The following is a 13,048-nucleotide window of genomic DNA, read 5'->3' on the forward strand; positions in this document are numbered from 1 at the left end:
TGACAATACAAACCAATTCAAAATATGAACATTTTCCATTTATTGAAAAATATTTCTCCTGGTTTCATCTAAATTGAATCTCCTTTGTCTGATTTCATTTTTGGAAAGTAAATGAAAGTACAATGTAAGGAACGCTTCCGATGGACTTCAACACTGACATGATTGAAGGGCTTGTTTGTTATGAAGACCCCTAGAACTGTGCCAATGGGAGCTATGATATTTGTTCCTAATAGGATCACCAATGCCAGATAGGTCAAAGGGTAGGGGCCAAACAAAAGGCAGTCCGTACTGTCTCGGTTCTTTAGTGAGGTAGCTGTAAAGGTGTTTGACCCCAGTGGAGTGACCAATAAGTGATGGTGTCACATTAAAAACACTATTGGCGATGGCAAGACTTCAGTGATTGTCTTCTCGTGAAATCCTTGCACTGCTAAAGTGACCATAACAGCAGCAAAGAAAGCCAAATTATTTAGATCAGGAACTGGGAATGTTAATGAAGTTGATATGAGGAATATTAGAAAATATAAAGCGAGATGTAGAGAAAGAAAATATAGATGTTTTATGGCCCATTGGAGTGAGACGGAAGGATAGTGGAGATTACTGAATTGATAGTTATCAAACAATATGTAGTGGAGGGGAAGAGAGCCAGCTAAGAGAAACAATTTAATTGAATAAAAAGGTAAGTAGAAGCATAGTAAGGATAGATCAAGTGACTGATAGAATATTACTGGTGTAAGTGAAATGAGAACCGATAAAATTGGTCATTGTTCAGGTATACATGCCACTAAGCAATCATAGGGAGGAAGAGGTCAATTGGGTATATGATGAGTCAGAGAATATACTTGCAGGTGTTACTGGCGAAAAACATTTGATGGTGATGCAGAATTGGAACATGATGGTGGACCCAGGAAGAGATGGTTGATACCTTTAGGTGGTGGACTACAATTCAGGAGCAAGAAATGGCCCTGCAGAGAAATCAATAGAATTCTGCAGGAGACAGAGGTTAATTACAAAAAATACATGATTTAAACACTATGAAAGGCAGAGGTACTCATAGAAAATTATCAGGAATTTAGAATGATGTCATTAAGACTATATTTAGGTTAGGTATCGATTTGGGAAAATAGTGAATTATTCACACAGTTTCCTGTGAGCAGATGTGGACTCAGACCATAATTTAGTAATAATCAAGTGTAGCATCCAATTGAAAAGCAGGGAAAATGTTTTAGGAAATGGGACATGGAAGTATTAATTAACATCTGATTTGGAAAGAGAATCAGGCAGAAAGGGATATAGGTACTACTGTGGAAAAATGGGAGTATATCCAAATTGAAATATTGAAAAATGTAAAAAAATTGTCGGAATAGGAAACAGGAAAAGGGCAAGGAAACCATGGATTACGGATGAGATGTACAGAATGGTGGACAAGAGGAGAAAATGAAAGATTGTTTAAACAGAGTTAGGTAGAAGGAAGTATAAAGAGTTCTATAATAAAATGAGATGCATAACAATAGGGCAAAGTATGGTGAAAGATGTACGGCCAAGACATGGAATGTTTGTGGATAAAAGGGTGAAATTGGTGCCTAGTAAAAGAAGTTTCAAGTACTCTCAGGAAATAAAAAAGGGAAAATTGTTGCAAACAATCAAGCCAGGAAAAACATTTCAGTTGGGAGAAGAATGGAAAAGGTAAAATAGACCGAAAGGAAAACAAACAAAGAATAACTGGTATGGAATGGGAGAAGAGAGAATTGTTGGGAGGAAATAAAAAAGGGTAGGACAGCTGGATTGAAGGTGGATTGGGACTTAGATGAGTAAAACTGTGGTAGAAGGGAGAACATTAGGCATACAAGGAAGGGAAAGAATAGGATAGACATGTTGTATGGATTGAAGGGAGGAAAGAAGTATGTAGAAGGGACTTGTGTCCAAAGTTGGATTCTTTTTTTAGCTACGAGAGGCAAGTAAATATGTTGTACAATTATATTGCTTTGTCCATCCAAAACATACCTTGACCAGTACAATACCATAAATAATAAAATATAAGGAAGGCATATTTTACTCAAAATATGCATTTAATTATCTATGCAAGAGGAATAAAAAATTGCAAATGCTGCAGGAATGTAATTTTCATATTAATTATTGATTAAAGTGCCTATGTGCTATAGCTGATGACACTTTTCATTATTCAGCCTTCATGAGTGTTATCCTTCTTTCTTCTTTTTGAGCTTTTCCTTATATTTTATTCAAGATTCCTTGTTTAGTCTTCCTTTTCTATTCTCTCATATGTATGGCTACACTTAGTTATTTTCTCTTTTATGTCATCTCTCATTGTCCATCATCCTGAGACTGTTATGCCATTGAACTATTCATAACCCATGCATCCTAGCCATCACACTCAGAATCAGACGTCACCCAATTATACTATATAATATATGTATATAATATATAATTATAATATGTGTTTGCATGAGTATTGGATGAAGGGATTTTTGCATGAGTGTGTGCGCTGCTGTGGGTGTAATTTTCCGTGTTGTTTTTTTTGCATGTGGTATTTTTCTTTTTTACGGTTGGTGACCTAACACCCCCCGCCACGCGCCCTTGCGGCGGCTTGCGGGGTATTATGTAGATGTATACTAGCTATCATTAACCTCTGATCATAAAGCTAAGACATTAATTTCAACAACATCACTTTTTTTATCCCTAGTTTAACAGAATACTTAGGACCATTTCCTCTTGCAATAATTTCATTCACTCAGCATATTTCCTACCCACCATGTCACATTTCAAGGGACTGATCATCCAAGAATCACCATGCCTATTTTTTGATGGGTCAATCATATCTGATCTCTATCATCCTTCATGACTTACTTTCTTTGCAGCTTTTAGAAGACCTTAAGAAGTGGATAATAATAGGTAGGGTGTGCAAGCTATGCAAAATAAATAAATAGGTATTCATAATTTTCCAGGTAAGAAATTGTTTTATTCTGATATTTTTCTTAATTTCATTTCATTATACATGTTACTTCCGTTAGCATTGTTCTTATGGTCGTCGGCTTGATATATTAATTAGCAAACATAATATGCACCCAGTATTCAATTAGATTATGCCAATTCAATTATATACCAGAGGTATATAAAGCCAGGAAATGTATTGTTTGTGGTGGTTTAATTTTATTTATTACCCATATGCTGAGGCCCTTTTGTGCATGGCACAATATCCCTAAAATCAGATGAGAACATCCTTTAATTTAGGAATTGCATTTGCTGCTGATTTCCCCAATTGTTGGCACTATTAATGCACGATAGAATAGAAGAAAGAGGAGATAACATCCACACACACTCTTAATGTAGGACACTGTAATAATATGGCAACTCTCAGTAATGAAATTCTCTCTGTAATCTATGTGTTTCTTTGCTTTCAGCCCTGGAGCTAGTGGGTCCATCACGTCGAGCATTCTGTAGCGTTATTATAAATGTGGCATACTCTGTTGGCTCTGCATATTTGCCCCTCATTGCTTGGGCCTTGCCTTACTGGAGACACATGCTACTTGCTCTTTATTGCCCAGCCCTTTTTACTATATCATATTTGTGGTGAGTGATTTCTCACTTTTTAAATCCTCATATACTATAAAAAACCATAAACACAGTAATCAACCCGAAGGTCAGTTTGGTAGATGATGGTAGAGTTCACCCAGTACTAAGCCCTATACGGCGTGTGAAAATTCACACATCAGGATAGGGGCCCAGTTCCTTTCCCTGTGCCCATTATGGTTTCCCAGGAAGACCTGGTACGCAAAAAATCAGATAGCTTGGGTGGAGCTGAGTGCTCGGAGAGGCTTGCCTGCTAATGGAATGAATGCCCTCATGTCAGTAGTCCAACGCTCTACCCCTGGACTACTATGACCCACGCTGATGAATAAAAAAAGTGGGATAATTGTGAATTCTCAGGGCCTAAAATATGAGAAAAAGCGTTAAATATAAGTCGAGAGTGTTGAAAAAGAGATCTGGGCCCTTTTTTAATGAAAGTAAATCTAAATTAAGTTCATGCACTACTAAAATGATCACTTCACATTAGTTATTAATTGCTGTAGAAATGATACCATAATAATTTCCATATGGATGCAAAGTTTGTTCAAAGAAAGATGAGACTGTTTGAAAAAATACTTAATATTTGTAAATCAGCCTCATCACCTTCAAAATACAGCCCTTGGCTGCCGATACAACGCTCTTAACGTTTTTACCGTGTTTCGAACATCACCTGGAATGTATCTTTTGGAATAACCCTATATGCCTTGCGTACAATTTTGTTTGAAGTCTTCAATATTGAAACTATTGAAATCAGGTTCCTTTCAAGGTTTCAGATAAGGAAATAGGAAAAAGTCTGCTGGAGCAAGGTCTAGAGAGTAGGGCAGCCGGGGGATCATTGGTGTGCTCTTTTTGGCCAGAAACTTGGTAATAATCAATGATGCGTGTGCCAGTGCATTGCCTTGATTAAAGTACCAAGACCCTATTACCACATTATTTGTGTGCTGTCCAAACTTGTAGTGTGAATTCCAAATCTGTGTACTGGCCATTCTCTGCTTGTCCTTTGGGGATATATTCATAATGAATAATCCCTTCCCAATCGAAGAAAATGATCAACATGACCTTCACGTTCGATCGCGACATCCGAGCATTTTTGGTTAGTTGTAAAGATGCCCCCCCCCCCCTGCCGCCTACAATGTGCCTGACTCGTAGATTCATTTCCGAATGCTTCTTAAATTATCGCATAAGTTTAAGTTGCACTTTAATAAAGGTTAAAGCAAAATTAAATAAACGCACACAACAACTTTATTCTCACTGACACAAGAATGTGTACAGCAGTCGTGTGCAACCTCAGACAAGAATGGCTGTAGTGCTGAGATAAGTCGTGATAGGGCTACGAGTAAGGCAGTGTTTTCCTTCTCACAGACGCCGTAGTAAGATGTCACATCACTGATTATGTTTCATTTGGCAGTTCGCTCGTAGAGAGACCATTCTTATCTTTTGTGTACGCAGACCTTGAATATTTTTATTGAAAGTTCTTTAATCTTTGATTCAGAATCATTCATTCTATTTTTGATAACCCTTATAATTATTGTGTATGCGGTTGATATAAAGCGTATATTTGTAATGTAGGCGATTATTTATCAGTATGTTGAATCGCTATGATTTCTCTTTTCCGAGAAATTTGACGGAGGTGCTGCCAATTATCAATTTAGAAATGAAAACCAAGCTACGCCCCTGGTGAACCTTGTCCACACAATTCCTACGTAAAGTGTTCAATGTTAACCAACAGGCGATTTGAGGAGGAAGACCTTTGTCTCCCTTATTAAAATTTCCGCTTAAAACATGGAGGATCATAATGTTAACGACTATCTCTAGGAATCTTCTTTCCTAACCTTTTAGCGTTGATAATATTCTCAAAGATTGTGATATTCACATGTCTAGACCTAATTTACAGTGTTAAAAGGAAGCACACTTCGTGAGGGAAAGCGGGTATTTAGCTGGTAAATATAATTAATTATAAAATATTAGATATAAATTTATTTTATTAATTAATTATAAAGTTGTGAAATCATTATAGCGTCATGCTGTATTTGCTCGCCTCTATTCAAAATTGAGTTTGACGCCCATAAAATTTTCCTGCACTGCGTCTCACGGCTATACCTAAATTTAAGGTCGATCCCTGAATCCCTGCGCTGGCTGATCTCCCGTGGTCGAGTGGAAGAAGCCTGCGACGTGGTTAAGAAAGCTGCTGTCTGCAATGGTGTTGTGTTGTCGGATGAAGCGATGTCCATTTTTAAGAAGACCTTAGATTTCGAGGATGCCGGCAGCGGTACAAAGGTGAGCACATACTAAATTCTCCCATTATTTTCTTGTGCCTGGGTTTGCAGAATGGCGCATTGCTAGTAAGCAAGGCCACAAAGCATTGCAAGGCTCGGGAGAGTAAGGGGTAAAACGAGTTGGCACCGAAGGATTTTATCGAGGTTAAAAAATCTTCTTTGGGGTGCACAAATATGTCGAAATATTTCCTAAATGGAATATATTTTCGTATTTGCTCAAATAGTGAGGAAATCAGAGTTGTGTGTGTGTGTGTGTGTTTGTGTGTATTTGATTTGGCTGACAGTATGAATGTAGTAGCGAGATCTGGTGTCGCCATGGTTATTGCCGATGCAGAAAGGTAATAATACCGACCGTTACTTCTTGATTGTGGAATATCGCGGGGCGTCAGATCTATTGTCATCCACAAATAAAGTAACTAGCGCGTGGTCAGGAGTTGGGCAATCGCCCAACTCCTGACCACACGCCACCATAATTCGGGAGAAATGTTGCTTCGCGTACTTCAATGTAGGCTGAAATTCCTAACTGTACATTTCTTGCTTTAAAAGGACGTCAAAACTACACAGATGGTATTGGCCTTCCGGTGAGGATTACGCTTTCTCCCAAGCCCCTTCCCAGGCCCAAAACTAAAATTTCTCTCAAATCTTCGTGTTTTTTGACCGTAGAGAGTCCTTGGCAACTCCATCTCCGGGTAATCTTATGAAAACTTAGGATGGAATATGATACATTCGTCTTCGTAATCTGACTCATTTCCTACCTACTGGGTACCTTGGGCCCATAGAAATTGTTAACATAAATAGTCTTCAGAAGTTTGCATCCCATTGGAAATGGGTAGTGTTCAAATGCAACAACTTCAGAGTGTAAAAATCATTCGCCTTCACCGGGATATGATTCTTACGCTCTGAAATTTTTGCATTGAAATGCACATTAGCGGATGACTCCGTTAACAGATACTGCGGCATCTCCCGCAGTTTCTTTGGAATGGGTAGTGTTTTCTGATGCCTAATTATTTAAACAACATTCAAACCTCTAATTGATATTTTTTGAGATTATTAATTCATTAGGGCTTAAGTTAATCTAACCTAACAAGCAGTTCGGAAAAAACTCCTAATATATTTCGGTGTACAGTTCACGCTAATAGTTTCTTTAATGAATTAGTTCCCCCTTCTGCTTATAATTTTCTCTTTTCTTAGGTGCATTCGGGTGAAGAGATACCTAAGACCTTGATGAGGAACATGGCGAAAGAAATGGTGGCTTCAAAGACGCTCCTTCTACGTCTCTTCGTGAACTGTTTATGCTGGTGAGTGTTGGAACGATTCGGAGGCAGTATTTCCAGTGATCACGTCTCGTGTCAGCTCTTATAATATCCCGGAAAATTTTCTGTTTTTGGTTATTGAAGGGTAAATGTATTCATTCACGATTTTCCACCGTAGAAAGTTTTTTGCCCCGTTTTTAAAATCTTTCTGAAAATTCCATTTTCTTTTACGTTATCACTAGCCGAAGCCGTAAAAATATTAGGTAACATTTTGTATCACTCTTATTGTATTTTTCTACGCTTTACATTTAATGGTTGATTATGGGTGGAACAGTTTGTTCTGGCGAGTAATTGACCCGACTGATAACACACAAAGTCTCTTGTTCGAGTCCCCCTTCGGCTTTGCTTTTGTTTTCACTCGGAAAAGTGGGCTGATAGGAAATCGGGAAACGAGCCAAAAGTGGTCCATCTGTTACATGATCACCATAGTAACTAGCTTTCGGAAAATCATTTCTTAAACCACATTCATGGGTAGTGGAGATAAGTGTTTTAATGTTTTACCTTATGACATTTGATAGGTAATCACTTTCATCTTTCGTCATCTTTCATAGGACGGTTGCCGGGATGGTCTACTACGGCCTCTCGCTCGGGGCAGTAACCCTGTCTGGCAATCAGTATGTGAACTTCGCAGTGACGGCCTTGGTCGAGATTCCCGGCAACATCCTCGTGTTGCCCTTGATGGAGCGCTTTGGGAGGAGAACTACCGCCGCTCTAACCTTCATTCTGTCTGGAATCACCTGTGTCGCTGTGCCATTCCTGCCACATTGGGGTAAGACTGTCTATAGAAAATTTAATGCTGTGTACGTGACACTTTGGCCCCTAAAATTGACCAAGCTGGATTGTAAGCGGCGTTTATTTTTGCCAAAAAATGGCGTCGCTGTAAGTGGCCCAAACCGTTCTAAACTTCATAAAAATGTATTTTGGTATGGGCAAAAGTGTAAGTGTTGTTGGTAATTGAATTTTGGAATACCATAGGTCATACATGTTTTTTAAGAGGTGAAATGAGTTTCAAATTTGAGGGCAGTAACAGTTGTTATTTAATTTAAACACGCGTCACCACGCCACGCGAAGTATGTAGTAGCTGTCGTTTGCCGGCCTCGGTGGTGGCGGGGTTATATCCTCGTCTTCTAGCCCTAAGGTCGCGGGTTCAATTGCTGCCTGGGTGGGTTTTCCTCTTGATTTATTATTTAATTTTACACCCAAAATAATGTATTTATTACTTCATCTACCGGTTAAGGTAGGTTTTTGGCTCGACATAATTACTGATTAAATAATTTCTGACCCCTAGCAAAACACAACATCCTACTCTACATCAGGTCCCTCTTCAGCTCTGATTACTTTCCTCATCCCTTCATTCCGTCCAACATCCCTATTCTGTTCCTTCCCTTTCCTCGTTTGCTTAACTTTCTCCCCTCAATTAAAGTCTTCAACATCCCACTGCCGGTCAACACCCCCTTCATCCACTTTTACTGCCTCCATAGGATTGCTCCCAACAAACCCCTCTCTTCGCCCACCATACCAAGTACTTCCTCATTTGTTTTCTTCTCTGTCCATTTCACCTTCTCCATTCTTCTCCACACCCACATTTCAAAAGCCTCCAATCTACGTCTATCCTCCTGCTTCAATGACCACGTTTCCGCACCGTACATAGCTACGCTCCATATCAAAGTTTTTACGAGTCTTTTCTAAAAATCCTTTCTCAATGTCCCTGTCATCAACTTCCTCCTCCTTGAGAGAGCCTCTTTGCCTAGCGCAATTCTTCTCCTTACGTCCCTACTACTTTGACCGTGTTGGTCCAAAACAGTACCGAGATACGTAAAATGTTCTACCTGTTTTGGACACGACACACGGCCGATTGGGCCGAGCCCCGTAGTTGCCTGGACTCAAAATCTCTGTTTTGTCCATCATATTAATCTTGGGAATGATAATTGAGGTGGTTTCCCGTTTCCTTCCTCAATAGTGTTTTTAACGTGACACCATCACTTACTGGCCGCCCCACTGGGGTCAGACGCCATCGCAGCCGCCTCACTGAGGAAAAGACGCTGCGTGAACTACCTTTCGTCTGGCTCCTAACCTTCGAACTATCTGTCATGTGTGACCCTACCAGGAGCAATTATTATTACTCCCGCCAGCACAATTCTAGGGGTCATCGGAACGCACAAGCCCCTCCACCACGTCAAGGTTGTAGTCCGGGGAGGGGGGTGCGCGTAATCGATGGGAAAATACGGTACTTATTTAGAAAGTATTAGTAAGGAAAATGAACAGTAATTTAGAGATACACGCTTTTCTTAATTATTCATTTATATTATTATTCATTTTAAACTATTCATTTTTCGACGTCATTCTTCCGTCCCGTTTTACAATTTTGAAATTTGGTTGGCATGAAATCCACATGAAACGATTTTAAATAAGGTTTGCATTTTATTTTATCTTATGACTAGATTTTTAAATAGTAAATGGAAGTATCAAACTATAATTAATTTGACTCATTTCTAAGGAAAATAGAACATGCCTCATGCCATGGTCATCGGAACGCACAAGCCCTGCCACGACGCCAGGGTTGTAGTCCGGGAAGGGAAGGTATACATTTACATAAATGTGTTAAAGTAATTTCTTCAATTTAGCTTGACAAATTTCTGACATGCATTTTTTAAATCGTACTTTTTGAAATATCGTATGGTGGTTGAAAATAAATATTCAATGGCACGATGAGTTTCATCCTTATGCGGCATTACTCTGAACACTGCTAAATCATCCCTAAACCAATCTATCTACCTAAAAAATCATCCCTCTCGCAAATTCTTTCAACTGCGCACTCAGTAATATCCGTATGTGAAAGGTCATCGTGGTTGGAATTTCTTTTTCAGTAGACACGTTTTGCATGTTTTTGATCCCGTGATTCCAAGTTTTCTGAATGTATGCACTAGTCTATAATGATTTCCTTTGAGCATTTAGAGGATGAGATTCTACCCTCGTTCTTAACCCTTATTTGCTGATCCTTGCGCAATTTTTTCGTATAATGTCATTTTGACTTGATTCGCAATTCAACTGTTCGCAGGTGGAGAATCATGGCTATCGACTGTGGCATTTCTATTGGGAAAGATTTTCATCACCGCCGCGTTTAACACGTTGTTCATGCATTCCTCGGAAATGTTTCCCACTGGCCTTCGAAGTTCCGCGCTCGCCGCTTGTTCAACTTTCGGGAGAGTAGGATCCATACTGGCTCCACAAGCTCCTCTATTGGTGAGTGAAGGTCCTATGTTCCTTTAATCGGTGCTAGTTGGCAAATGCCCGATAACAGGGGTCATGTCAGGTACTGCGTCAACTTCCGATAGTTTTGGCATTCCATTTCATTCTGATTAGTAGCAATAGAAAAAAAGAAATCGGAAATTCTCCGCGCACTTATCACTTCTCTGTAATTAGCAGATTCAGCATTGAATTCAGCATCTGAACATTGTATGAGATCGTATAGTAGGTATTGATTAGTTAAGGACACATCATCAGAAGGTCGGTATAACATGTCATTTCGACCTATTATTTACCAAATTGACTGTCGTACTTAAAAGGATTCGGTGCTTGGTGATGTTACCAGAATTTAGTCTGGTTTATTTAAAAAGACTAATTTCAATTAATGTCCGTGGACGTTTCGTGGCTAAGGAGTGAATTATTGAAAACTGAATAGCTTCCGACGATGGGGAAACCAGTGCTGAAATAAATAATAATTGGCTTCCAAGGATTAGTTGTAGAGCATTTTGGGCAAAAAAGTAATTTAATACTTTCCGAGACGAATAAAAGGGCTCTGGTAGTGGGGTATTAGGATCTATAAAATTTAAAAAAACTTCGATCTTCAGATTTGTAGTAGTATTTTGGGGTGGCAATAAAAGGGCTCTGGTAGTGGGGTGTTAGGATCTATCAAATTTCAAAAAACTTCGATCTTCAGATTTGTAGTAGTATTTTGGGGTGGCGACCGACAGTTAAGGTCATTTGCGCCATAGGGAATGGCAGGAAAGGATGAAGGGTTGAGAGAAACCCGGCATCGGCATTAGCCTACTCTTGTCGAAAGGCTGGCGTCTGCAGCTTAACGTCTCATCCGACGGGCGGCGTACTTACTGCAAGTGCCCTCCACAAAGCACCTCAAGTAGGGATCGAAATACTACTCGATCCTGAAGATCACATAACCTTGTAAGAGGCCATTTACTTTGACCAACCTCCTCTCTCATTACCCAACAATCTTTACTGGCGATAAGGATATCTGACTTTAATAACTGTAATTGGCGTAACTTGGAATTTACCGGCGAATTCGTTCGTGAAAAATCCCTAAGAATAGCCTCGGCTCGTATCTATTGTGCCGAAGGCGCTTAGGGCATTTCATACTCCTCCGCTTAATGTGTGGTTCCCCCGCTGTAACACAAGCGCTCATGAAGCTCAATTCCATCCGCAGGCCGTGTATGGCGCGAGTCTTCCGTACATAGTGTTTGGTGCCGTAGCTATGATCGCTGGTTTCTCGTCCCTCGTTCTCCCCGAGACGCTGCAAGCCAAGCTCCCGGAAACCGTGGCGGAAGCGGAGCAGTTGGGGAGGAAGAAGAAGACAGGCATCCCTCTGATCTGAAGCAGAAAGATCCGTTCTCGTCTTCGTCTTTCTTCGATCCCTACCGCCTCCTCAGCAGGAGGGCGGCATTTTCCACGAGCTAATTCTCAGAACTTACGGTGGAACATTTCTCATGAATATTCATGAACTGTCGAGTTAATATACTCAAACTTCCGCTTATTAATTTTAATAACAGGCACTTTTTCATACCTGCCGTACTTGAAATCCACCTGTGAGAAAGAAAATCGGTCCATGTCTCGTGCTCCCTTCGTACAGCAGTGTACGTCCTGTCATGGGAGACACGATTCTTGGGATGGAACATCGGTTGAAAAACTTCTCCGTGCTCTTGAGGAAAGGGATGAAGTGTACCCATCTATATTCCCGTGGCACGAGGATGTCATCGTTTCATCGATTGGTTTTTTGTGCACAGCATCCGACTAATTGTTTTTACGAATGGATATTTGAAAGCGGAATGACTGGGAATATTGGACAGCATCCCCTCTAGAGGAGTGTGATCCCCCCTAATACTGGCCTCCTTCAGAAGTTAAGATCAATGGTGCGTTAATGCCTAGCGTACTGAATGAAGATCACTTGGATTTATGTATTCGTTGCGCGGTATGTTAGTCCAGTTAAATTCGATATGAATTACTTGCGCACGAAACAAAAGAGTCGACTTTTGAGTATGTTGGTGATCTGAATTTTTTTCGATGGACTTGCGCTGTGGTCTACGTTGAAAAATTGTTGTATTATGTCCCTCAAACAAGGTTTCATCCACACTTACCCAGAAATCTCCGTATCATAGTCTCATGCTCAGTGTATCGCGAGCATTATCAGATGGTTTCCGTGAGTGCTGCCGGTATTTTCTCGCCGTTCCACTCTGTTGGGAAAAGGCATTCATTACCCTTAGTCATTTTCTTCTCTTTCCCTCTGCTTGGTGGTTGGCAGTTTGCGGTATGCGGGTAGGTTACGACTCGGTAAGTATTAACAGCAATGTGTTTTAGTATATATTGACATTTGTTAGTATTGCATAACTTGTATTTTAATTTGTGTACATGGAGATGTATTTTGACGAATTAGGAATGCTGCCGCATAATTAAATTACCTTGTTTTAATGTACGTATATGAAGATGGTTCAATTCACCTTCTTTTTTTGACAGATTGCCTTCGGCTGATTTTCTTTCCAAAATTTTCTTCCTAAGGAAATATTCGTTCTTATACTTGATGTAGTGTTTTCTCACATTTTCATCCAGATTTTTGCATGATGGTTTTTTCGCCTTTCCTTTCACATA

The 13,048-nt window shown here is 39.9% G+C and overlaps 1 protein-coding gene across 1 annotated transcript in view; it reads left to right on the forward strand.

The window, feature by feature from the left end:
- LOC139687553 (organic cation transporter protein-like) overlaps positions 1-11,871 on the forward strand; it is a 28,540-nt gene extending 16,669 nt beyond the window's left edge. The window contains exons 5-10 of the mRNA XM_071584802.1: positions 3,417-3,585; positions 5,694-5,859; positions 7,050-7,156; positions 7,723-7,940; positions 10,230-10,414; positions 11,613-11,871. Coding sequence (XP_071440903.1) covers positions 3,417-3,585; positions 5,694-5,859; positions 7,050-7,156; positions 7,723-7,940; positions 10,230-10,414; positions 11,613-11,780 — 1,013 coding nt within the window. The 3' untranslated portion in view covers positions 11,781-11,871. The remainder of the gene's footprint in view (positions 1-3,416; positions 3,586-5,693; positions 5,860-7,049; positions 7,157-7,722; positions 7,941-10,229; positions 10,415-11,612) is intronic.
- The last annotated feature ends 1,177 nt before the right edge of the window (positions 11,872-13,048 follow it).

The sequence above is a fragment of the Hetaerina americana genome, unplaced genomic scaffold (assembly GCF_022747635.1).
Source record: "Hetaerina americana unplaced genomic scaffold, ioHetAmer1.1.p SCAF_1, whole genome shotgun sequence".
Lineage (NCBI taxonomy): Eukaryota > Metazoa > Arthropoda > Insecta > Odonata > Calopterygidae > Hetaerina > Hetaerina americana.